Source organism: Pleurodeles waltl, chromosome 7 (assembly GCF_031143425.1).
Source record: "Pleurodeles waltl isolate 20211129_DDA chromosome 7, aPleWal1.hap1.20221129, whole genome shotgun sequence".
In the NCBI taxonomy this organism is placed as follows: domain Eukaryota; kingdom Metazoa; phylum Chordata; class Amphibia; order Caudata; family Salamandridae; genus Pleurodeles; species Pleurodeles waltl.
This window is the reverse complement of record NC_090446.1, coordinates 307,660,823-307,688,321: the sequence shown is the minus strand read 5'-3', so window position 1 is coordinate 307,688,321 and position 27,499 is coordinate 307,660,823. Positions and strand designations below refer to the sequence as shown.

At 46.1% G+C, this 27,499-nt stretch overlaps 1 protein-coding gene across 3 annotated transcripts in view; it reads left to right on the top strand.

Moving 5' to 3' along the window:
- KIAA1755 (KIAA1755 ortholog) overlaps window positions 1-27,499 on the top strand; it is a 517,033-nt gene that overhangs the window by 429,819 nt on the left and 59,715 nt on the right. For all 3 annotated transcript variants that reach the window (XM_069243743.1, XM_069243744.1, XM_069243742.1), the window contains exon 19: window positions 8,594-8,771. In XM_069243743.1, the coding sequence (XP_069099844.1) occupies window positions 8,594-8,771 (178 nt within the window). The remainder of the gene's footprint in view (window positions 1-8,593; window positions 8,772-27,499) is intronic.

The following is a 27,499-nucleotide window of genomic DNA, read 5'->3' as shown; positions in this document are numbered from 1 at the left end:
CCGCTGCGTGAGATGTGCTTTCAGCAGGACGGGGGCCAGTAGTAACCACTCGCCTTCGGAGGATCCGTGGCAAGGGCTGCCAATGCCTTCTATACCTGTTTCACGCTGGGGGCGCTACTAAAGGCATCTCTGCTTCCTGCTGTGCAGGTTGCACTTTCAGCAGGGCAGGGACCAGAAGCAACTAACTGCCCGAGGAGGTACTGCGGCAAGGGCCCTATCACCTGCCATACCTGTAGTAGCGCCCAGAGGAGTGCTACTAAAGGCATCTCTGCTCTCTGCTATGCGGGACGTGCACAGGCCATGCCTGGCCAAAGAACAGGCCAAGAGTGGGATCAGCTGCGCCACCCAATCCTAGAGGAGGCTGGGCTAGGCCCTCCACTCTTGGTCTGGGGATTCGACACTTTGTTATCTCAAGTTGCAGCAAGAAGGAAATACAGGGACGAGCAAAGACTGCATGATGATCATGGGCAAGAGAAAGGTGAGTGCAATCTCATCAAGCTCTAAAGGAAAGCGGGGGGCAGTTTCCATTGCTACCTTCCCATTGTCTGCTATGACTGCTATTAATACTGAGATTGAGTCAGTGGAGGAGAGATTGGGCATTGTAGGAAATTCGCTGTCCTTATGTGCTTCCGGAGAATTACTACCTGAAATAACTGCATAAGGGAGTACAGGGGCCAAATTAATAGAGGGGCAGGCGGCCCTGCATCCAAGCCTAGCAATAGTACTGTGCCTCTGCCGAACTGGAATGCTAGTGGGAGTGCCCTAGATGTAATTGTTTTACACGTGGAGGCTCAAACCCAGTCATGTGATATTAATAATCCACACCAGAGAAAAGTGCCTCTCCCCATTGTAAAAGAAAGAAAGCTGTCCCACGACAGTCGTGCTCCTTAAATCTTCATGGGGAGAAGCATTTAGCCCTGGCTAACCTGGTTAGGCAGAAGGGAACTAAGGGGGACAAGGACCAACCCAGGCATACTGGGTTTCCCTGAAGAAATAAGCGGAGGCAAGAATATTGGGGAGTCCAGGGAGACTGCACTTGTAAGGGCTGTTGCTGCCCTGGTGGAAGCCCTGAAGAGTATTGCTAATAGTTTAAAAGAGCTCCTTAGGAATGTTAATCCCAAGACTAATGAAACTCAAAGATGGAACGAAGGGTGCTCTGGCCCTGGGGAAGTTAATCTAGCCACTGCCCTTGGGCTGGGGACTGCTGCCGTGGACTGGGCCGCTGTGGACATGGCTTGTCCCCTAACCATTTCGGCAACTGAGGATGCCCTTACAAACGCCTTAGCAATATGACACAGGGACCAACTGGAAAGCTCAGGAGATAGGGCCACCTCAATGAAGTCTGGTGTAGCAGTGCTGGCAGGTAGAGTGGAACTTAGTAAACTGCCGGTGTTACAGCTCCCTCCTGAGTGCGCGCCTTATGTTGTAGTTTTAAAGAATGTACCTTCTTTTGATTCAGTGCAAAGTGAGCAAGAACACTAACTAAAGAATAAGGTGACACATTGCCTGAGCGAATCTCTCAGTGGGTTAGAGCTGATGTGCTTACTAGGGACATCATCGGTGTTCGGAGAGTTCACTGGTTGGGCAACACTGGAAAGAAGGAGATTGGCGATTATGTTGCAGTCAATTTCCATGATCTGCGTTTGGTGGGTCTTTTTTCAAATAAGCTGAGCAACTTCCAGGAACCCTTTCAAATAATTCAAGTGGCCTCTTTGGGCTCTTTCTGTCAGCCTATTCTGAGTAATAGAGGTTCTGTTCTGGGCTCTAAAAAAGTTCTGTACCCCCATTCAACTGCTTTTCCCCACAGGATGAGGTTGATTGACTCCCAGAGGGTGACTTGTGTGGGTTTGTAATCATCCTAGCCAGTGAGAACAAAGGTATTAATGTGACTATCTTGGTGATAATACGGACAAAGCTGTAACTTCTTCACTCACTGTTATTATGTTGATGGCTGAGAAGGATACCTGTTCTGAACTTGCAGTTGCCCCATTTGCACAATTAAATAGAGATCACATGGTGTTGGGCATTGTCATAGGGGCTGCTGATGGACCCAGAGAAATAGGTGAGAATAGGCATTGTCATAGGGGCTGCTGATGGACCCAGAGAAATTATTGAGAATAGGCATTGTAATAGGGGCTGCTGATGGACCCACAGAAATAGGTGATAATGGGGAAGTGGTGTTGGATTTAAATGTAATTTTCTGGAACATCGTCGGCATTAATGGTAAAGTAGTAGACAAAAGCTGGGTTGCACTGATTTCCAACTAACATACAGTTTGTCTGTAGGAAACCTGGGCAAAGTCTAATATCCATATTAATGTTTTTTAAATCTTTTTTTCCTCATACTACACCATCTCCCATTGTGCTACCTAGCAGGGGGCTTCTAACACTCATTAATACGATTCTGGTGGTTAAAGTGGTCAAGAGCTGGGTGGATTCCCCTTTTTTCCCAACTAATATCCCCGTCTATGACTGACTATTTTCCAATTATATTGATTAATTTCTATCACCGTAATTTTAGGAGAAGTAGTGTTCACATAGGGGATTCGTTAGCTCTTTGTTTAGAGGAGATGGTAGCCCCTTGAAGGGTGATTTCATCATAATGTGGGGAGGTGATTTTAATCTTAGGCTATACTCCATTGCAGATGAACGCGTATGTGTGCTAGCTGATGGCACTTTTTCCGGTCTCTCGCATTTTGAGCACACACCATGTGGAGACACACTTAATATGATACTGAGTCAATATGATTTAATCTTGGCCATTGATCTAATATTGAATTATTATTTTCCTCAGGTAACATATACATGGAAGGGTAAACACTCAGTAATAGATTTTGCTATAGGTCTGAGCTAAAAAAGTAAAAGATTATGAGATTCTTGATAGTGTCTATAGCGATCATAACCCACTGCTGCTTAGTCTTGTTGTGGGCTTGCACAGGATTAAGGGAAGTGTGATGTAGTGTCCAGTTGAATATACAAGGAACCGGGGGGTCCAAAGGAAATGGAGGGATATTGACCCCGAGGATTGTATTGGACTCTAATGGGGAAATGTTAAGATAAGTTTGAGCTGTGCCTTAGTGATGACCCTGATCCCGAGGTAGTTGTAGATGCCTTTGCGAATATCTGTGAGAGGGTCAAGAAACAAGTAGCAAACCCAGTTAGATGGCAAACACGGAGGCCAGCTAGATGGTTCGATAAGACTTGCACTGAGGCTCATGTTAGTCTTATGCAGGCTTTAAAAAAAATCTCCAAGGGATCCTGCAGAAGTAAGAAGAACCAGGCTACTATATAAAGAAGCTAAAGAAGCCATAAGGATCCGGAAGGGTGAAATTAGATATGAGGCATGAGAGCAGTTGGTCATTACCTCCTTGGAGAGGAACATAAACCAGTTTTGGAAAGTAGTCAACTCTTTGTTCTTTGATTGAAACTCTGGTGTAGAGGCTTCTATTCCAGAACACACATGGGTTGATTATTTTTTCAAACTCTATGATTGCAAAGAACTGTCTCCCTTTGCTAAGATTGATAGCACTCCTCTAATTAATCCATCTTGTATGGCGGATTCAGAAGATTTGCACATTACTTTAGGTGAAGTAATATCAGCCATTAATGGTTGTACATCGAACTAAGCCCCAGGCCCAGATGGGGTCCCAGTCGATCTCTTTAAAGACAATTTTGAGCTGTGGGCCCCTGTTCTACTAAGAGTTTCCAGGAGTGTGCTAAAGACAGCTCTGCCTATTGCTTGGTCCAGGACTACCATTGTCTTGATTTTTTTAAAAAGGTGATAGAAGCGATCCACATTGTTATTGCCCTATATTACTGATTGATGCTACAGCAAAGATTTTGGTCAGGATTCTTTTAGATCTTCTGGAGGGTTGGGTTAATGATAATAGTATCTTGACACCTGCACAATATGGCTTTAGGCAGGGCTTAGGAACATCGGAACAATGCCTAAATCTGCACTTGTTTGTGGCTAGGTGTGTGAGTGCCGTGGGGGGTTGTCTCTACTTGGCGTTCATGGACCTATGCGCAGCCTTTGACAATTTTAGCAGGAGCAGATTGTGGGATATGCTATTAGAGAAAGAGGCTAACCCAAACGACGTACATCTACTTACACAACTACACCCCTATGTAGAAGGTAGGATTAGATATGGGCCAAATGGGGAATGTACACCCTATTTAAAGCTCAGGAAAGCGGTTAGGCAAGGTTGCACCCTTGCACCCTTCCTATTCAGTTTCTTTATCAGTGGTCTTGAGGACTTCTTGATTAAAGCAGCAGCGGATCTTCCCAGGATTGGATCACAACATCACCTGTTCTTATGTATGCAGACTACTGCATCCTCATGGCCTGGACTTGGAGAGGCCTTCAAAAATTACTAGATAATTTTGTGCAGTTTATGTCTAATCTGGGGCTCACCACCAATAAATCTAAATCATATGCCATGGTGTGCGGTCACCCGAGAAGCAGGATATCCCCCTTCCACAATGGATGAGATCTCTATTAAAACTGTTTCAACCTTTTCTTATCTAGGCCTGCAGGTTGATAATAATGTCACATGGTGCCACCTTAAGACGTGCAGGGTTACGAAATACGAGCAGGCAGTAGGATCCTTGTGTAGGTTCGCCTCAAGGATAGGCTCTATGCCCCTGACTGTGGCCATCACCATTTACAAAGCCAGGCCTATGTCTATTGCCACCTATGGCATGGGAGTCTGGGGATACATTGATCCATCATTTCTTCAGGTGAGTGAGAATACATTTCTGAGAAGGCTCCTGTCACTTCCTGGTAGCATACTGCAGTTTTTGGGAGATACAGTGAGGAAGACTCCAATTCTGTTTTGGCTGTTAGTTTGGTCAAGACCGGAAGCAGTGCTAAATCAGTCTTTGATTTCTTACTGTTTAAGCCTTGATGGGTCAACTAAGAGCAAGTGGCTCACGTACATGAGAAATACTTTTGGTATTATTGGCAGGACTGAGCTCTTTACTAATCCAGGGACTATTAACATGTACACTAAAGCTCTAGTTAAAGGAGAGCTTAGAAGTTTGATGGGGAAGAAAGGTGGAGAAGGGATCTCTGTAGGAAATGGTGGCTGCATATTTCCCTTTATCTACAACTTCCAACATTGAGCCATATTTTTCATGGTGCCACGGCACCATGGATACTATTTGGTAAGGTTTAGGCTTGGCCTTGCTCACTTTCTGGTGGCCTACCCTCTAAAGTTTACACTTCTAAAGAAATGGCTCTGTGTCCTTGTGATGCGATAACACTGCAATCCCCATTACATATGATTTTTTTGTGGACTAGATCACGAGCAGAGATCTCGGATACTCATTCCACTTTTGAAAGCCCTTAATATTAGATGGTGCAATGACGCCTTGCTGTTTCTGCAACTGCTCCCCACGGATCAAATATGTGTCATGCTGCATCTTTACATCTCTTCCGTTGTTAAGGCCAGGAGTATTTTGGGGAAGTGATTACTGTTTAACTGGACTGTGTTCTTTTTCGTGTACTACATGCCTTATATATGGGGTGGCAAAGGGGATAGAGACCAAGCTGGTATGCTAATCTTCCTACAGGAGAGCAGAGGGGTAGAGTTTTAGAGTCACTAGCTAAATCATGCAGACAAAACCCTACCATAATCCTTGCTTATTTAAAAGCTCGGGGTGGGTTGGGTTATTTTTTGGATACTAATGTATTTAGTAAATGAAGAGTGTATCTACTTTGTTATTCCAGCCCGATCTTAGCTTTAGGGTGCAAATAATTTGTTTTAATTCCACATCTCTGATTTGACTTTTTTATATTTGAAGAGTTGTCATAGGTTTTCTAACAATGTATTGCTTCTTTGTCTTGGTTATTGCTCTAGCACTTTACCATACACAATAAATTAAGTAATTTTGTATGTATCTAGCTTAATTTCTAGTGCATGCTTTGTAGCTTGTGTTACACTGACTTCAACAAGCGTTAGGTTTCAGGGAACATGTTACTAATTATATTTTTGGGTGCTAAATGTTTGCACCTGCAATGTGTTTGCTTTTACGACAGTTCTGTTTTTATTTAAGTTTACGTTCAGTATGAACGATTTTAAATGTCTTGGTTGACTGTTGTGTTTATTCTGACGTTTTATGGCCTTTTGGCTGAAAATACGTTTATGAACAGGGACGTTTTCCAATTTTGGCCTTTCCTTTAAAGACATCTTTGCTATCAGGTGCCTTAGAATAACTGGTTAAGCTGTCAAGACAACAACTCCCAGAGTGCACTACTGTGTGAAACCCGATCAATTAAAAAGGTATGTCCCAAAAACGTGGAAGGTCTAGCACCCGGTCACCTAGCCTTAAAAATAAGTGCTGTATTCATCCAGCTATTAACGACTCCTATATGAAGCATTTAGCACACTGCTGTAAATACGTGGTTAGCATCTGGTCACGGGTTTGACTGAGATGAATCCAGTGCTCAGTTTGTTTTCAATATAAGTGCTTGGGCCAAAAGTTTTGCTTAGAAGCACAAGTCCGCCACTATCAAACAGCGGGAGTTAGGAATGTCAAGGCTGTCAAGCAGGGCTGGCTTTAGTGCACGTGAGTCCCGGTGCGACAGTCCTTTCTGGTGACACCCCCTGCCCCAGAACCTCCTTTTACACGGATTTCCTCACTGACACTCTCCAACAATCTCTCTCTAGCCCCTTTCTCACATACATTTCATTTTTGTAAAGCGCTGCTCATAGTTCACTCACTCAGTTCTGTGATCCGCATGGTGCACTTTCTTCACAGCAGGCACTTTATTCTTCTGCCCAACGTTATGATGAGGCAAAGCAGCCACTGGAAAAAACTCTGATCTCTCTCCAGTAGCAACAATAATCACCAGACGATTTTGTCATGTTCGACACATAAACAATGCTTAATTAAAGCTAAAGTTCTAAGTACTTAATATTTCCCTGCAAACCATTTTTAAATCTAAGGGCCTCATTACGACTTTGGCAGTCAGAATGGGCATGGGTAGTGCAGGGCCTCCCCTGTGGCCCCAGCACTGGCTTCCCGCCAGCCTTTTTATGGCAGGGCCTCGCCATGAAGAGGCTGGGAGAAAGAGGACTTGTGATCAACACGGCGGTGCTGAACTCATGGCCGCCGTGGCTGACCACGACTCTGACTGCTGCCACCCTATTGGGATCTACGATCCAGGCACTAGTGGCGGTGTCCTGGTGGTCCGACTGCCAGGGTTGTAATCTAGCGGTCTTACCGCCAGGAGTGCGGCAGACAGACCGCCGCAGCAGGTTTTTCAGGCCTCGGACCACAAAACATGTAATGGGGCCCTATGACCAGTATGCCTGGGATAAAGTTGACTATCTGTGTTAGTCAGTTTTTATGTTTCGCCTTTGAGGCTGCACTAAAAATAAACATTTCAAACCTTATCGTGCCTGGTCTGGCATATGTCAACTTGAGACCTAGAAGAGCATATGAGTTAAAGATTATAATCTTTGCTTTTAGAGATTTAATTTACCTCAGCACTTTGCAAAAGTGACGGTCTGTGGTGAATGTCAAACAGCGCATGAGAGTAATGCCAGGCACTGAAACCCTGCTATGGCCCAGTTCCTCATTCCGATGCTGCCTAGTGGCACTGAAAATAAAGGGCCTCATTCTGAGGCCGGCGGGCGGCAGTCGCCGCCCGCCTGGCAGGAACCGCCATATGGCCGCTCCGCGGTCGAAAGACCGCAGAGGCCATTCTGGCTTTCCCGCTGGGCTGGCGGGCGACCGCCAGAAGGCCGCCCGCCAGCCCAGCGGGAAACCCCTTCCCACGAGGAAGCCGGCTCCGAATGGAGCCGGCGGAGTGGGAAGGTGCGACGGGTGCAGTTGCACCCGTCGCGAATTTCAGTGTCTGCTAAGCAGACACTGAAATTCTTTGTGGGGCCCTCTTACGGGGGCCCCTGCAGTGCCCATGCCATTGGCATGGGCACTGCAGGTGCCCCCAGGGGCCCCACGACACCCCATACCGCCATCCTGTTCCTGGCGGGCGAACCGCCAGGAACAGGATGGCGGTATGGGGTGTCGGAATCCCCATGGCGGCGCAGCAAGCTGCGCCGCCATGGAGGATTCCTGAGGGCAGCGGAAAACCGGCGGGAGACCGCCGGTTTTCCCTTTCTGACCGCGGCCAAACCGCCGCGGTCAGAATGCCCTTGAGAGCACCGCCAGCCTGTTGGCGGTGCTCTCGTGGTCGTTGACCCTGGCGGTCAATGACCGCCAGGGTCAGAATGACCCCCATAATGTTGTATTATTTTGCAGAATAGGGCATGGCTTTTTGCTTCGTTTTAGCGCTGACCATTTTTTTCTGAAAGCTTTCTTTTAATTATGGTTCCTACCTATTCATTTTATCACTGGAAAAAGTTACACAAATACAAATCTATTGACAAATTGTAAATGTAAAGTGCCTTGAAACAACCCTGGGGCTAATAAGCAAAACATCGAATCTGTTACATCTGTTGCATATTATATTGCACAGCCGCTCACCAAGCTGCAACTTACAACAAAAAACAGTTTTCTATTAATCAAATAGGTGAAACATATTGTATTTATCAATGCTTGTCTTTTTTCTCTGTTCCCTATGACAGACCTCAGAGATTGGCCTAACCCATACATCTGGGGGCAGTGGGCTCTGCTTCGAGATATGGTTTCGGCGGAGGAAGTTACAGGACACGTATATGCTCCAGGCACCTTCGTTGGAAGCAAAGGAGGCCTGGACCACAGACTTGCAGAAGATTCTGTGGGACCAGGCCATTACAAATCGGGGTGAGTGTTGTGTTGTGTTGTATTCTGGCAAGAGATGTGTTTGCACTTCTGGGACTACATGCCTCTTCAGCTCTAGCTGCGGTTCAAATATAGGTAGAAGAGCAGAGTAAATATTATAAATCTCCTGGAATGTTTGGTGCATTGTGATTGATTAGCTTGTGGTCTTCATCCAAGTAGATTATACATAATCCTAATGGGTGTGTAACAGGGGAACTGTCTGAGACAGACTTCTGAATATAGCTGGATGTCGCCCTCCTACCCAGTAAATGTACAAATATAATGAGGAGTTGACATCCAAAGCACTCTTAGTAAAATTAACTAAGCATTTTGCCTGCACATGCGAAAGTTTTAAAATTCACTACAGACGCATACAGATGATAATAAGGGCCTGATTTAGACCCTGGCAAGTGGCCCTCCTTTGGTCAGGGTAGTAGAGGTCCACCTTTTTGGCTGGATTGCAACCCACTGAATTAAGAGATCACTGCCGGCCCTGGATGGAGGCAGCTCCTGTGAAGGCACTGAAAGTTTGGTGCCTGACTGTAGTCTTTTAGGTGACCGAGCATCAAACTTTTTAGTTTTGCAGAAACTAACTACCTTTCTGAAAAAGAATGGCCCTCATACCCTGGGAGTGTTGTCCTACGGTGTGAGTATTTTTTTTTTCTCTATGTGACCGGCAGGCTTTACCTGGTGAAGAAGGACATGAGACTGTCCAGTCTAATAAAGGTTGTCTCTCCGATGCCTTACTCTGACAGCTCCTGCTTCTTCAGGCTGTCAGAATAAGTTTTCTAACTGCACCCCACCACTAAATTGATGGGCCACTGGACTCATATTTGAGTAGGTGGGCAGAATGTGTGGCGGACAGGCTACTCCGTCACACTTGTGACAGGTTTGCCAGTCCAACAAATTCTAAATCAGGCCCTACTAACTGTTTTAGCAAGGTGGTAAAAGGAAGACTTTCACTACATCATAGATCTACAGGAACAATTTTTAAGAATGAAATATCTTTTTTAGAGATTTCTTATAATTCTTTTTTTTTTAATTTCATTTAACTTTATTTCAGTAAGTAAAAACATACCATAAAAGTACAATACAAGTATCATAAATTGTTAATTTTTGAAATTGGTAGAACACTAAAAAATATAAGCACAGTAAAAATATAAAATAGATAATAAAGAGTTAAAATTCGAACAGAATGGTCACAATATATATCTCATAAATTTAGAGTGTACCACACAACAAGGACCCTATTCCCTATGCCCATAGGTGTTCAATAATGCAATAAAACAGTGTCTTAATATTAAAAGTTAAATACTAAAATCGGACATCAAAAAGTCAATTAAAGTGCACACATAGATCTAAAAATTAGCTACCCATTCTTATTCTTTAAAATTGCTAGTCTGGGGCGCCAGATTGATTCGAGGAATTTTGCCACTGGTAAAACTACCTCGGCAGATGGATCAGATTTAAAAATTCTCTCAGCATACAAATGAGACCTGGCACCTATAGATTTGCAGAGCGGGATAATCCAACAAACTCTTTGTTTGTGATATGCATGACAATAAAAGAGAACATGTGAAATAGACTATTCACGTTGGCAGCCCATCCGGCAGAGGTTAGAACTATTAGTGGAACAATGCCAATTGTACGTTAGGGAACACAGAGGGAGGGACCCTATTCTGAATCTAACAAAAAGAGCTCGCGCAAATGGAGATAATGCTATATCCATATAAGGCTCAAATTCATAGGGGCATTTGAGTAATAAATAATTATCAGACATTGACAGCGGAACAATCTTAGTAATTGCACAATCTGAGCTTGTGCCAAAAAGCATCCTTTAGTAGCTGCACAGCATTTTTAGGAATGGAAGAAGGGTCCAACCAATAGGACCCAAAACCTAGATGGAATAAGGATTCTTTGACATAGGTACACCATTTTGTTTTACTGATAGTGTTACTGCCCACCAATTTGAGAAGCCCACAACGAAATGGAGAAAGGGCGTCTGTTATCCAGAGCCGGATCCAATATAGCAAGGGCCTTAAAGCAGCAATCTGCGAAATAGAAAAAAGATTTAAATCCATACGGATGGGCAGAGATGGAGTGCTAGAAGGAACTTTTAACAATGATTTCAAAAATTGATTTTCCGCCCTTTCCAAATTCGCCAGGTTACAATGGCCCCAAAGTTCAGCACCATATAAGCCCCCCCCCCCGGGCTTGGAATTTATATATTTCAAGGGCGGGAGACATTGCAAACTTGGGAGATCTAGAAGCAAATCTTACAATGCCACCCGCCCTTTGCTTCAGGCCCAATAAGGATTTCTGGCGGTGTGTATGCCAAAGGTGTGAGTCTTCCAGTTTGATACCTAAGTAGTCAAAAGTGCCCACTCTTTCCAAGGGAGCACCATCTAGGTATACTGGTCTCTTCATTTTGCACCTACTGTCCCCAAAGACCATATACTTTGTTTTTGCTGAGTTGATTTCCAACCCATGGTCTTTGCAAAACTCCAAAAACCGCAATAGCAGTCTGGAAAGGCACATGGCAGTTCGCGAGAGTAACAGGGTGTCGTCTGCGAACAGTAGACAGGGGACCTTCTGGCCACCCAAATTCAGGGCATCACCATAACAATCTAAGAGGTATGGGATGCAAGCATTAATAAACAATAGGAATAGGGTGGGCGCAAGGACGCACCCCTGCCTCACACCTCGCGTTGTAGAAAAAGCTGGGGTCAAGTCACCAGCCGAACCCCAGCGCACTCTGGCGTAATTGTCAGAGTAAAGATCTTGGATAACTTTAATCAAAGAACCCGGAACTCCAATATTGCTCAAGACCTCCCAGAGCTTAGCACGCGGGACAAGGTCAAACGCATATTTCAAATCGACAAAGGCCACAAATAAATGGCCTTTGTCTGCGTCTACGGTCTTCTACTTGATGGTAGTAAATCGGAAGACCTGATCGATGGTACTGACCTTGTCCCGGAAACCAGCCTGGAGATGGCTTAAAACCTGATTTTTTTGTTATCCAGTGTTTTAATCTGGAAAACAATTGGAAGAGAATATTTTTGCCGGTTATCTAATAGACTAATCGGTCTGTAGTTCCCAGGGGAGCTCTTATCTCCTTTTTTATGTATGGGGACGATAATAGCCACCTTCCACGTATCTGGGTAAGAACGAGTTATCAGAACAGTATTCGATAGCCTATTAATGTACCGGGTCCAAACAGATAAATCTGATTTATACAGGTCCGATGGGACACTGTCTAAGCCAGGAGCCTTCCCTGGTCTTTGAGCACAGATTGCCAGCTCAGTTTCTTTTAGGGTAAAGGGTGACACAGGGGAAAAGCACAGTGAAGAATCAATAGGAGAGTTGTTCGGATTGGGGCAAGACCCGTAAAGTTCCCGAAAATGGGAGAGGCAGGATTCTGCATCAATGTGACATTCAGGAGTAGATGAAAGGGCGGGGTCTCTGCGTGAGACCAGGGTCCAAAAAAGTTTAAGGTCACAGGCACTAGCTGCCCTCAGCAGACGATCCCACAATTTTTCTTCGTATTTAAGTTTAGATGACTTACAAGTAGAAGCATAGTTCCTTCTTGCATGTATGATAGCATCCCGGCTCTTTAGCTTTAGAGCTTTGGACAAAAGGCTCTTAGCCTCCCGACACTCCTTATCAAACCACTTACAATTGGGCAAGGAGGAATTGTTTTGGGTTGAGGGGGGTTTAGTAAAAAGCTCCTTGAGATCCATAAAAAGGGTCGCATGAGAGGACATAACTTCTGAGGGAGATAAGACAATAGAGTCATCAAAAAGCTGGTGGCAAGAAACTAGGTCAGGAAGCTTATCATTAAGCAGGTTAGATTTAAAAAACGAAGACCATCTCACCACACGCCTATTGCTGGATAATTCCAGCCAATCATTGGGAGCATCCAGAACATAAGGTGGAGTGAGCCCTGAAAAAAGAGTTGCATTATATTCAATTTGTAAGGGGGCATGGTCGCTAGTGTACCGAGAACCAACCTCAACATTGATTATAAAATGCCAGACTCGCAGATCAAAAATAACGTAATCCAGAGTGCTGCTATAGTGGCCTCTGTAGAAGGTGGGTCTAGAGTTGTCATTTAAAAAATGGCCATTTCCAAAACGCAGGCCATAAGCTACTACAAGGTCTATTATCTGCATGACCCTAAGGGGAGAAGTACATGGCACTGGTTGGATTGAAAGCGGGGGAAGATTCCATACTTCATCTTCGGCCTGGATAGACTCGACAAAAGCTGAATCGAATTCAATTTGGGCATTGAGGTCACCTGCAATAATAACACAATATTTAGAATAAAGATCGGATAAAAATTTGTGCAACAGATGAATAGTACCAGACTGGCGGTTAGATGGACCTGGCCTATTATAAATATTAATACATAACACAGAAGTGCCTGTGATAGGCCATATTGCTATTGCAAGGATATCACAAGAGTCAACAGTGATTTCCTTTACCCTGCCCACTTCAGTCAACTTGACCCAAGTGCATAGACCCCCAGTCACCCTTCCCCTAGTGGACGGAGTCGCCTTTTGAGTGAAACAACAATAGCCTTGCCTATACGCACAATCCATAGCCCAAGTTTCCTGAAACGTACATATGGAAAAAGATTCAACATAAGCCCCCCAGTCCGGATCAGATAATTTGCTCTTGATGCCAGCCACATTCCAAGACAATATTTTCCTTTTTGTAATGCTACAAGCTGACATACAAGAGTCGGCATCGGGAGCAGAATTGGAAGTCCCATTAGTGGTGCAGGGTAAAGCCCTTATAGTATTGTCACCCAAACCGAGTGAAGATCTTGTAAGTGTCGTTGCCCAGACATGTGGAACATTATGTTTGCAAGAATTAGAATGAGGTAGTCAATCCACATCAGATGTATCCCCTAAGGTGACGGGGTCTTGTATGAAGTTACCTTTATTGTTGCAAACCAAAGCAGCCCCGTCGCCTGGAAAAGGCAACAAGCCAGGGGAGACAGTTGAAACAGAGACATTTCGAGGAATTGGGTTGGCTCCGGGTGGACGCAAGGACGTGATCTTGTGACCCGTAGCAGGCACACTTTCTCTAAAAAAAATGTCAGAGTCAGATCTTGAAAAATTACGAGCTTCCATCTGCAAGATCCCTTTAACTAAAGCGGGGCTGACAAGATGAAGTTAGATAGTGTCCCGCCCACCAGGGCCTCGCACACGAGAAGCAAAGGCAATATCCGCGTGGATGATAGAGCCACAACCCCTAGTGTGGCGAATCCAATACGACACCTTGTTAATAAGAGAGGAAGTGTCTTCCCTCGTATGAGATGGAAGTCGAGGGACGTTACACATGTCGATGCAATTTCGGTTGGGCACATGAGTAGAATGGGCCACAGATTGGCCCGGATTAAGAGGAAAGTGTGGCGAATTTGCTTGAGCAGAAGTCGAGTGATTTCCATGATGATGACTATAACTAGAACCCTTGACCATTTCCCGTGGCAGTGGGGAATCTACTGGCAGAGCAACAGGAGCCAATGGCCGAGAAACTTGTGCAGTGGCTGAGTTCGGGATAAGCTGAGGAGTTAGGTCAGGTTTTTTGAGGAATTTAAGGACCTCAAATAAAAGACTCTTCAATTCCCCGACTTCACGCTTTAGACTAGATACCAGAGCTGAGACATCATCATTAGGAGGATCAAAAATGGGTTTAAAAGGCACACGGAGCGAAGGCTGTATGGCACTTGCTAATTCTGGTTGGTCCAAGACAGAAAACCGATTTGTACATGGAATCCCATTGACAATGGAAACAGAACGGTTTACTTCCAAATTAGAACTAGTGCCAGGCGAAAGCGAGGAATTAGCTAGACCAGTCGAGCAGGGAGGGGCAGCAACCTGGGCTAAAGTTTTCTGAGGCTGAATGTCAGTAGGTTTAGTGGAGCTAGTCGTTAGAAATGGAAGTAAAGATCCTGATTTCAGTTTCTTACAGGCATTGCCCTCTTTTTCCTTGAGGATGGATTCCACTTCCTCAATTAAGTGATCAATTTCTCTAGAAACGCAATTGGAGTGGAATTGCGTTGCTCTGTTGGATTTAGAGCTTTTGGATTTGGCTATAGCCAGGTCAGGACTAGAACGAACCTTGCGCTTTCCCATGCTGAATAGAGAATGGGGAAGAGAAAAAAGAAGGAAACGTACTCAGCACCACAGGTCACCGCTGGTTGACGCAGCACAAAAACCGAGAGATTAAGGGGTATGGCCCAGCCCTGCCTCTTCTGGGCGCTGACGGGCGAAGGATGGGCCCGCCCTTGGCCCGGGCTTTGCCCGGGCGCCGCCCGTGCACGTCCCGCTACGGCAGGAGCACGTTGAAGTTTTTAAAGGGCTCCAGCCCTGTTGCAAATGGCTCCGCCCCCGGCACCAGCAATGCGCGGCCGCGACGGCGGGAGCGTGACAAAGTTTTTAAAGGGCTCCTGCCCTGTTGCAAATGGCTCCGCCCCCGGCACCAGCAATGCGCGTCCCGCGACGGCGGGAGCGCAACAAAGTTTTTAAAGGGCTCCTGCCCTGTTGCAAATGGCTCCGCCCCCGGCACCAGCAATGCGCGTAATTCTTAATCTACTGCATAAATAGCTCAAAACATCGGTTGATGGTTGTTGGACTTTTGCTTATGCAGGGTCATCCCCAGTCTTTTTGCCTCCTGCCTCCTATTTTTTTCCTGACCTGTTGCTGTTGGCTTTTCAACTCTGAGCACTTTACCACTGATAACCAGTGCTAAAGTGCATATGCTCTCCGTGTACATTGTATGTAATTGGTTTATCCATGATTGGCCTATTTGATTTACTAGTAAGTCCCTAGTAAGGTGCACTAGAGGTGCCAGGGCCTGTAAATCAAATGTTACTAGTGGGCCTGCAGCACTGGTTGTGCCACCCACACAAGTAACCCTGTAATCATGTCTCAGACCTGCCACTGCAGTGTCTGTAAGTGTAGTTTTACACTGTAAATTCGACTTGGCAAATGTACCCACTTGCCAGGCCTAAACCTTCCCTTTTCTTACATGTAAGGCACCCCCCTAAGGTAGGCCCTAGGTAGCCCCAAGGGCAGGGTGCAGTGTATAGATAAGGGAGGGCATATAGTAATGTGGTTTATATGTCCTGACAGTGAAATACTGCCAATTTCATTTTCACTGTTGCAAGGCCTGTCTCTCTCATATGATAATACGGGGGGCTACCTTTAAATATGATTAAAGTGTAGATTCCCCTAGAGAGTAGATGGACATGTGGAGTTTGGGGTCCCTGAACTCACAATTAAAAAATACATCTTTTAGTAAAGTTGATTTTAAGATTGTGCGTTTGAAAATGCCACTTTTAGAAAGTGAGCATTTTCTTGCTTAAACCATTCTGTGACTCTGCCTTGTTTGTGGATTCCCTGTCTGGGTCAGTTTGACAGTTGGGTTGTTTTTCACCTCGCACTAGACAGTGACACAAAGGGGGCTGGGGTGTAACCTGCATTTCCTGATTAGCCATCTCTGCTAGGAGGGAGGGGTGGAGTGGTCACTCTCATCTGAAAGGACTGTGCCTGCCTCTGACAATGCCGGCTCCAACCCCCTGCTGTGTGTCTGATGCCTTGCCTGGGCAAGGCAGGATTTCACAAGTAGGTGTGAGTCCCCTTTGAAGAAAGGTGACTTCAAAGACTAAAATGGGTATAAGAAGGGCACCCAAATCTACAGACTTTAGAAACACTTCTGGAACCAAGAGGAACCTCTGCCTGGAGAAGAGCTGATAGCTGAGGAAGAAGTGCTGCCCTGCCTGTGACTGTGCTTTGTGGAGCTTTCCTGCAGTGCTGCTTCTGCCAGAGTAAGAGGGCAAAGACTGGACTTTGTGTGCCTTCCATCTTGTGAAGAAATCTCCAAGGGCTTGAGTTAGAGCTTGCCTCCTGTTGTTTGAAGTCTCAGGGACAGCAAAGGCTTCTCTCTGCCAGCACCTGGAGTCTCTGGAGAGACTCCTGCTCTGACAAGTGGTGCCCTATCCAGTCCCTGGGCCCTTGAAAGGAAAGCTGGTGGAAATCCAAGGAAATCGACTTCGGACGACTCCGGACCGACGCCGCTGCTGAATCCGGTAACGCCGCCTGCACCTGACGCCGTGACCCTCGCTGGAACGCGACGCTCTTCACAGGCCCGACGCCGCTGCAGCCCCGCTGAAGTCCGCGACTCCGTGGAAGTCGTCACACCACGTCGTGACCGACGCCGCTCGAAGTGCACGGATTTAACATTTCGCACAGATGCCGCGATTCCCGACTTCGCGCATCGGCTTGTTTTCACTCTTCACCAAAGGTAGTGTACTTGGGGGTCTACGTGACTCCGTGTCCGGCGCCACTGGTGTCGGCTTGTTGTGAACGACTCCGTCACGACGCCGTGTTAACATCTCATCGAAGCATTTTTGCTTCTAAGTGCTATTTTTGAGTTTAATCTTTAAAAATTCATAACTTGACTTGTGTATGTTGGATTTTTGTCATTTTGGTCTTGTTTTGTTTACATAGATATGTCCTATTTTTCTAAACCGGTGTTGTGTCATGTTGTAGTGTTTTCATTAAGTTACTGTGTGTGTTGGTACAAATACTTTACACCTAGCGCTCTGAAGTTAAGCCTATTGCTCTGCCAAGCTACCAAGGGGGTAAGCAGGGGTTAGCTGAGGGTGATTCTCTTTTACCCTGACTAGAGTGAGGGTCCTTGCTTGAACAGGGGGTAACCTGACTGTCAACCAAAGACCCCATTTCTAACATTGGTGATCAGCGGTTGGGATTGGACTTGTATTTGTACTTGACATACAGTGATTAAGTGTACACTACTGTTTGAGTTCAGACCACTACGTGACCACATACTACTTGTTTGGTGATCTTTTGCTTTTTCTCTTAAGGACTCCTTTTTGTTCTACTTCCATGATTTTGCTGATCCCTTGACGGATTCTTTTTACTTCATTGGGAACTTATTTTCTGCCTTTGGAACTTTGCACTTGTGACTCATCATGTCTCAATCTGAAGATGCAACAGCTGGAGCTGTGTTTGAAATAGAGAAACTGAAGGAGTACTCAGTTGCTCAATTGAAACAGTTCCTTAAAGATCTTGACTGTCCCACTGAGAGCTCCACCAGGGAGGGGGAGCTGCAAAAGGCACAGAGGGCCTGGGTGACAATCAAGAAGGCTGGAGGGCACACAGAGGAGGAGAATGTGGGTGGGGAAGTGCAGAGGATACACAGTGGTGTAGTGGAGGTACCTGTTACGCCTGGGGGAAGGGTCCCCAGGAGGGGTAGCAGGGTGCCACCCAAGTGTCTGACTCCTAAGAGTTACAGGACAGACAGGCAGAGAGGGCTCGCCGGCTCAAGGAGTTGAGGATGCAAAGGGAGAAGGAGTTGGAAGAAAGGAGGAGGGACTTAGAGATCAAAAAGAGGATTTGGGCTTATGAGCTCAAAATGAAGGACCTGGAAGTCATAAGGGCTGAGTCCAGCTGGAATGGTGGCAGCAACAATTTTATATCCAGTGCTGCTGAAGAAGTGCACATGCCCAGAGATGTGGTGCCCTACTTGAAGGAGGGAGTTAACACACGCCAGGAGGTTCAGGGGTATGAGGTAGCTCCAGTGATGCACAGGGTCCTTGAGGTGGATTGGGGAACTGGCATGGGGAGTCATATTCCTACTGGTGGGAGGGACTCTCTACTGACTCTAGGTGAGAGTGACAGGGAGAGGGGTTCCCCCCAGGTAGAAGTCCTGGTTATGGAGTGTGAAGACATCCCAGAAGATTGTGGGTTGAGTGTCAGGGACAGTCAGGTACTGTCTCACCAGTCTCAGGAGGGTGATGTGGGGTGCTTTTTCAAAGCAGAGTCACTGGATGGTTGGGTGAAGGGTACTTTGGTTAATTCATGTAAGGGGCTGAGTGATGTAATTGCTGGAGAGCATATGTCTTGTCCTTATTTTCCAGAGCTACGCCAACACCAGGTGGACTGTGAGTTCTCTGACCCCAGGGAGCTTACAATGGAGGCAGACCTCTTGGTGAGTACCAGAGAGTCTGAAGAGGCATTTGGGGGGGCTCCTGAGAGGAGTGGTCTAGGTATTTCCCAACCAGGTGAGGTAGGGAAGGATTGTAGTGTCCCAGGTAGGTCCCAGTGTAGTGGGATGGGTGAGGGACCCCATGTCCAGTCTCTGAGGAGAGGGAATGGGGATGGGCTGAGGTCCAAGGTGCCCGAGATCCGGTCCCAGGTCCTGGAGGGTTCCATGAGGGAACACCAGGAGGGGATCCTAGCCTGTACCATAGGGCCATCTGTTGAGGGAGATCCCACAGTGTCAGGAGAACTTGGGGGGCGGCTGTAGCCAGCATCCCACCAGTTCTGGTGTCTGGCAGTACCACTCCTAGTAAGGAGGTGCAGAAGTCCAGACAGAGGGTTGAGAGGGGGTTGCGGACCCCAGTGGAGAACCTGGAGGGTCAGGGGTCAGCTCTGAGAGCAGAGCCCCCCATGAATGACCTTGGTGAGACCATTTCTGGGTTGGGGGGAATCCAGACTCTGTCAGATGGGCAGAGGTCAGGAGACCTGCGCCAGCCAGACTCTTGTGTGGCCCTTCAGGACTGTGTGTCCCTTGAGGGGGGGTAAGTGTGCCCCTCTGGAAGTCCTGGTATGCCAGGCAGTGGTTCAACCGCAGGGTGGTGACCCTGGGTTGGATGACCAGGTTCAGAGGGTAAACTCTGACCTGGTGGGGGGTAGGTATGCCCCCCAGGAATTCCTGGGTTGCCAGGCAGTGGTCCAGTCTGTGGGTACAGACCCTGGACTGGAGGATGAGGTGCAGGGGATAAACCCTGACCTGAAGGGGGCGGCGGTTTGCCCAATCACCCCCCCTGGTGTGATTTCAAGGGGTACTCTCCCTGAGGGGTGGGTGCAGAACCCTGAGAGTAGGGGAAGGGGAGAGAAAGACTCACCCCTGACCCCAGAGCAATCTAAGGGTACAGACCCTGGATTGGAAGGCCAGGTTCAGGGTGTCCCCCCTGACCTGGAGGAAGGGGCTACTGCTAACAGTGCCCCTACCATTTTGTCTTCTGGGGGGGCCACTCCTAGTTGGGTGGTTCAGGACCCCAGAAGAGAGGGCAGGGGGAGGGAAGCCTCACCCCTGGCCCTGGTCCAACCTGAAGGTACAGACCCCAGGTTGGAGGATCAGTTGCAGGTTAACATCCCTGCACTGGTGGAAGAATTGTGCAGGACTGCTTCTACAAGCACCCTGACAATGTTTTACTCTGGGAGTGCCGCTCCTGGAGGGAGGGTACAGAGCCCCAGAGGGGAGGACCAGGGTCAGGTTATCTTCTCTGACCTGGTGGAAGGTAGAGTGGTCAAAGGGTGTCAGGCACCTGGGGCTACTGCCCCCCACTCTCCACAGTCACAGTGGTTGGAGAGGCCTGAGGTCAGGCTCTCACCCCTGACAGTTGTCAGGGGTCACTGTGGCTTGCTGTCCTGGTGGACAGAGCTGCCCCTGGGGGGGGAACAAGAGTCACACCCCAGGGGTGGAGTGGGCAACACCACTGTGTTGGCCCTGGTGGTACTATCTGCCCATTGCAATACATCTGTGAGCAAAGTAAAGTTAGGCGCGCACAGATGGTGTCTGCAGATGTGGAGAAGGGTTCCCCATGGGTTAGCTTAGTGGGCCCTGAGAGTATGGACAGAGGGATCCAACTGGAGTCAGGAAGGCGTAGAACTGGAACATGCCCCTGCTGTTGTGGGCCTGGGTCCTTGTTCTATCGCCCCAATCAGGGAAGTACATCAAGGTATTGATTGTTCTCTCCTGGCTTTAGGCTGGTAGGGGGTCGTGTTGGACTTTTGCTTATGCAGGGTCATCCCCAGTCTTTTTGCCTCCTGCCTCCTATTTTTTTCTGACCTGTTGCTGTTGGCTTTTCAACTCTGAGCACTTTACCACTGATAACCAGTGCTAAAGTGCATATGCTCTCCGTGTATATTGTATGTAATTGGTTTATCCATGATTGGCCTATTTGATTTACTAGTAAGTCCCTAGTAAGGTGCACTAGAGGTGCCAGGGCCTGTAAATCAAATGTTACTAGTGGGCCTGCAGCACTGGTTGTGCCACCCACACAAGTAACCCTGTAATCATGTCTCAGACCTGCCACTGCAGTGTCTGTAAGTGTATTTTTACACTGTCAATTCGACTTGGCAAGTGTACCCACTTGCCAGGCCTAAACCTTCCCTTTTCTTACATGTAAGGCACCTAAGGTAGGCCCTAGGTAGCCCCAAGGGCAGGGTGCAGTGTATGGATAAGGGAGGACATATAGTAATGTGGTTTATATGTCCTGACAGTGAAATACTGCCAATTTCGTTTTTCACTGTTGCAAGGCCTGTCTCTCTCATAGGATAATATGGGGGCTACCTTTAAATATGATTGAAGTGTAGATTCCCATAGAGAGTAGATGGACATGTGGAGTTTGGGGTCCCTGAACTCACAATTAAAAAATACATCTTTTAGTAAAGTTGATTTTAAGATTGTGCGTTTGAAAATGCCACTTTTAGAAAGTGAGCATTTTCTTGCTTAAACCATTCTGTGACTCTGCCTTGTTTGTGGATTCCCTGTCTGGGTCAGTTTGACAGTTGGGTTGTTTTTCACCTCGCACTAGACAGTGACACAAAGGAGGCTGGGGTGTAACCTGCATTTCCTGATTAGCCATCTCTGCTAGGAGGGAGGGGTGGAGTGGTCACTCTCATCTGAAAGGACTGTGCCTGCCTCTGACAATGCCGGCTCCAACCCCCTGCTGTGTGTCTGATGCCTTGCCTGGGCAAGGCAGGATTTCTCAAGTAGGTGTGAGTCCCCTTTGAAGAAAGGTGACTTCAAAGACTAAAATGGGTATAAGAAGGGCACCCAAATCTACAGACTTTAGAAACACTTCTGGAACCAAGAGGAACCTCTGCCTGGATAAGAGCTGATAGCTGAGGAAGAAGTGCTGCCCTGCCTGTGACTGTGCTTTGTGGAGCTTTCCTGCAGTGCTGCTTCTGCCAGAGTAAGAGGGCAAAGATTGGACTTTGTGTGCCTTCCATCTTGTGAAGAAATCTCCAAGGGCTTGAGTTAGAGCTTGCCTCCTGTTGTTTGAAGTCTCAGGGACAGCAAAGGCTTCTCTCTGCCAGCACCTGGAGTCTCTGGAGAGACTCCTGCTCTGACAAGTGGTTCCCTATCCAGTCCCTGGGCCCTTGAAAGGAAAGCTGGTGGAAATCCAAGGAAATCGACTTCGGGCGACTCCGGACCAACGCCGCTGCTGAATCCGGTAACGCCGCTTGCACCTGATGCCGTGACCCCCGCTGGAACGCGACGCTCTTCGCAGGCCCGACGCCGCTGCTGGCCCGCTGAAGTCCGTGACTCCGTGGAAGTCGCCGCACCACGTCGTGACCGACGCCGCTCGAAGTGCACGGATTTAACGTTTCGCACAGATGCCGCGATTCCCGACTTCGCGCATCGGCTTGTTTTCACTCTTCACCAAAGGTACTGTACTTGGGGGTCTACGTGACTCCGTGTCCGGCGCCGCTGGTGTCGGCTTGTTGGGAACGACTCCGTCACGACGCCGTGTTAACATCTCATCGAAGCATTTTTGCTTCTAAGCGCTATTTTTGAGTTTAATCTTTAAAAATTCATAACTTGACTTGTGTATGTTGGATGTTTGTCATTTTGGTCTTGTTTTGTTTAGATAAATATTTCCTATTTTTCTAAACCGGTGTTGTGTCATGTTGTAGTGTTTTCATTAAGTTACTGTGTGTGTTGGTACAAATACTTTACACCTAGCGCTCTGAAGTTAAGCCTACTGCTCTGCCAAGCTACCAAGGGGGTAAGCAGGGGTTAGCTGAGGGTGATTCTCTTTTACCCTGACTAGAGTGAGGGTCCTTGCTTGAACAGGGGGTAACCTGACTGTCAACCAAAGACCCCATTTCTAACAATGGTTATTTGGGTTACATATGTAGTGACAGATTTGTATGGAGCAATAGTCCCTCAACCACACCAGTGTTTCCCCAACAATGAAGTTATCACTGCATGCTCTCCATACGTTGTCCCATTTTGTCATGTACCCTCTACTTTCATATGCAGTGGCAGTTTCTTCTTGAGGGCAGAGGAGTGTCGCCCCCCAGCAGGGCTGGCTGGATCCTCCAAAGTGCGCATGTCACTTTAGCTGGCTGATTTACACCGGCCAAAGTGACACGCGCATTTTGAAGCTCTCCATTCAGCTATTTAAAGACAGCTGTCTGGAGACCAAGCACGAGCCTCCAAGGCCTGAAGTAGCATCCAGCCAGCCTGCTCCATCCAATCAAGGTGCTCCTCTCATGCTGGTTAAAAACATGAGTGCAGTGCCTGGATTGGTTAGGGAATTTCTTTGTGCATCGGAGAAGGAGAAGAACACTGAGCAGGACACACAACCAGTGGGTAGTTATGTTTTATTTCATTTTATTTGATATGTATGTAAGTGTAGTACTTGTGTTTCATTTTGTAGTTAATGTTATGCTTTTAGTTGGGTCTTTGGAGGGAGGCAAATTCTATTTTAGGCTAATGGAGGATGGTGGTTTACTTTGGGGTTTTGGAGGAAGGTTTTTTTGGGAGGGAATCAGTGGGGCACTGCACTCACCCCAACACTTTCAAAGGGTACCAGCCTCCCCTGTGTTTATGTCAATTTTTCCAAGCTCATGCATCAATTCCATAGTGAACATGGAATATTCGACCTCTGAAATACAGTTTCTCACTGCTGAGAAGCATACTTCATTGTAATATAGTTGGCCGGAACAGAACACCTGTCAACTGGCGAATGATTGATGAAATACTCAACTTGAGCTGTCAGCCCAAAAGACAGTATCGAATAAATCTGAACTCCCTCACTAAAAAGACTCTAAAACTGTATCTCAGCTCTACATCACCTGGAACGAGTTGGAAACTTTAACAGCAGCAAAAATGCTTCATTAATTTTGCAAGGGTGTTTTGGACACCAACTTCTTCCATTTTGTAGACAGTCCATTGTTCCCTCTTCATCTTAATGTGTCAGCATCCTGCCTCAATTAATACTAATGGCCCATTGAGACCAATGCCAATATATTTCCCTGAGATATTATTTGATTTTACTGTTTGATAGTGGAAATGTAGAAAATACAAAGTTCTAACGGCACACACTAATATGCTCCTTAATTCAGTTAAGCATTTGTTAAAGAAGAGCAAAGCAGTCAGAGCCAAGTGTTTTTGATCCTCCTTCCATGTGATCAGCAAGAGAGCTATCATCAGTTTACACTGGACAGTAACACAAAACAGGTGTTACAAGACTGTGAGCGTGGATGCTTATTGTACTTAGATTTATGTCTGCCACAAATAACGTCTGGCACCCCTAAAGTAATGAAATCATTTTAAGTCACCTTCTTACCACAGTGTGCAAACTTATTACCTAATTTAGATCTGTCAGCCCCATGTTTTCAGAAAAAAATCGTAGTCAAAATATATGCGAATATAGTTACATGAAGCTTTTAGTCAACTCTTGTCATCCATTGGACATTCAAGTGTTATTGACATTTTGCTTCTTCCCACCTTAGCATACAGCATAGAACAATGAATCGGCTCATTTCATCCATTGGTTCTTTCATAAATCCCATTGGAAGCTTGTGTTCCTTGTAGTCACACACAGGTCGACAGTGTCGCAAACAGGATATGCTGCACTGATTAGGTCGTAGTTGGCTTTCTGCCTGTGTGGCCTGCCGCAGTAGAAGTGACGCAGTTCTTGTTGGTGTACCTAGACTGGTGTATCCTTAGTACCGGGCCCCACTGGTGCCTCAGCTGCTTGCTGGTCAGGGGTTCTCAACAGAGCTGTGGAATGGAAATTAATTGAGGCCGTGCTTACTGCAGTGGTGTTGTGTGGAGGGGAACTCCTCTTGCACTGTTTACCTTTCTTCTTTCCATCCTGTGTTTTGATCTGAGAGAGCGGTGTGAAGTGTTTGGAGGAGGAGGCTGGAATGAAGTGAAAGTTAAGTTGGCCGGTATCTTTCTTTGTTGCTCCAGTCACGATGTTCCCTTAAGTCTGAACTCTTAGGACTGAACCCGTGTTTTTTCCTTCTTGCTCTGTTTAGTGAGTTGAACAATAGTTGTAGGTTTCTAGTTACGAATCATAAAGTCCCCCACTGAGGTTGATTGCACAGTTTGTAACCACAGGTTGCACGAATGACCTTACAAGTAGAGGCTTGAAACCAGCAGTCAAACTCTCCTTTAGCACTACCACCCTGTTTGCCATCTCTGAGGTGACCTGATTGGCGATTTGGTAAACAATTTCCCAAGTCTATGCGTTCTAATGACTTAAGCACGGACATACACTATTGGATATTCAATAGACGCATCATGTGGTACCTCCAGTAGAGGATAGCATGGAATACAAAGGGGGTAGAAGTCTCTCACAGCTCATTATAGTGCCAGCTTATTCCCCCTTGGGAGACCGGTGGTCCAGAAAGCAGTGCAGGAGGGGTCATAAGCCCCAACATAGTTCTTGTCTCAAGAAGAGATAGACATGCACATGCCTAAATCGACAGAAAGGATGACAGAAAGGTTTCAGTCACCATGCTAATCGGGGTTTGATCCAGGAAAGTCTGAACCATAGTGCTAGAAGAAGAAGAAGATTAAAGGACAATAGAGAGACAATCAGGAAAACTGCTCTGAAAGGCGGCAGTTTACAGAACAAAGCCACTGCTCCCACTGGCCACTGACATTCAGCCACTACAGACTGGTGATGAAGGGCAGTGGCAAGATAATTGTCAGAAAATGCAGTAATTGAACATGAAGGAAAGTAAAACAACTTTAGCTTGCTCTCATCTTCTAAAAGGCTCTTTGCAGGAGTTGTTCACCCCGAAGAGCAATATACAAGTAAGCTTACAACAGAGTGAGATGAGTGGGCAAGACTCAAGGAAGGCTTACCAGTCTGCACATGCAGGCTATTTGAATAGACTTGCTGCCATCGGTGAAGACTCAAAGATTGATAACTAATACTCTCAAGACAGAGTTCCAGGGATTTAAAGGAATTAAACGGATAAAAATGATAGATTAGACCCAGAACTCACTTTTGAGGAAATGAGCTGCCCATACAAATCTCACACAATCATTCTCTACAGAATCAAAGGATTTACACTTCACATTTCCAATGTTTCTGTTAGGTCCACAGAGATAATAAGAGTGTGTTAGTGGAATGCATAATTGCTCAGCCTTGTCGGTGCTCTGATTTGAGCCTTTGCATATCCACCAGTCTGTTATTTCTTTTAGCAGAGCTACTTATACAGAGGTGGTAGCCTTAGTCAATGCGAATAACCTTCCAAATGATGAATTAAGAAGTAAAAAGAGGCTAGCATTAGGAAGCAAGTAGCAGACAAAGTGTACACAGACAAAATCACTGCAGAAAGTCACCTGTTGAGGCTTAAATCATGACACATGGGACATCATCAGCACATATGTGCCCAAAACTGTGCACCTGTGTTAACTAATTGAACACATTATCGTTCTGGTTGATAGAAAAAGTCGGCAATAACTATGTCAGGTCGCAGAATATAAAGTTTGCTCAAAGGCTAAGCTTAGCAGATTGACAGCAGTAGGTAGGATTGTATAATCAACTGGTGTGGCCAGAGCAATCTTCAAGACTTTCTTAGAAAAAGTCTAGGTTCACAAATATTTCTTCTCTCAAGAAGCTACTTATGTTACCCAAAGGAAATGTGACCCCTAAGACTGACCATGCCACTGATCGCACACTTAAGGGGTGATGGTCATATATCATGATCAAAATTGACATATTAACATTAAAATCCTATTTCTTTCAATGCATGATTCAATCAACTGCAATCAGTCCCAGATAATTTCTTAACTTTCCATACTTATGCCATTGTGCAACACGCTGACTTCACATATTTAGCTTTTAAGATCATGTTTTTAGTTTTTACCACTTAGGCCCATATTTAGACTTTTTTTGCGCCACATTTGAGTCATTTTTTTGACGCAAAAGCAGCGCAAACTTACAAAATACAATTGTATTTTGTAAGTTTGCGCCGCTTTTGCGTCAAAAAGCTGCGCAAATGCGGCGCTAAAAAAGTATAAATATGGGCCTTAAGCTTTCCACATTTCCTCTCCCACTTTCCTTTTTTGAAACTTTTTTCTGAATATTTTTACCATGACATTTGTGTCCGGCACTTACTGTCTGATTCCCCAGTATTGATGTTAGTGAACTTTTTATGTATCTACGGTATAAGCACAGGTTTGTCCATTAAGTGCATGAAACACAACTAAGGGTCTGATTTAGAGTTTGGCGGACGGGTTACTCTGTCACAAATGTGGCAGATATCCTGCCTGCCTTATTACCATTCCCATAAGATACAATGGAACCATAGTATGGCAGACAGGATCTCCGTCACGCTTGTGACGGAGTAACCCCCAACCAACAAACTCTAAATCAGGCCCTACGGCAAAAGTGTTAAATAAAAGCCTTAAACTCAGACATTTCTTTCTTGAACTGCGAGTGATGTCTTTTCTCCTGGTGACGAGCACTGCCATCTGGGAAAGAGTGTGCTTCAGTACCGGATCTTGGACCACTCCAGTAATTTATATCTTTTATATGTATGCCACTTTTTGCAACTTGACTGTGTTTAAATAAATAAAGAATACACGCTTTCCAATTTTATTTTATCAAACATTTTGCATAAATGTGGATAGCAATAGCGCCTCCTTTTTTG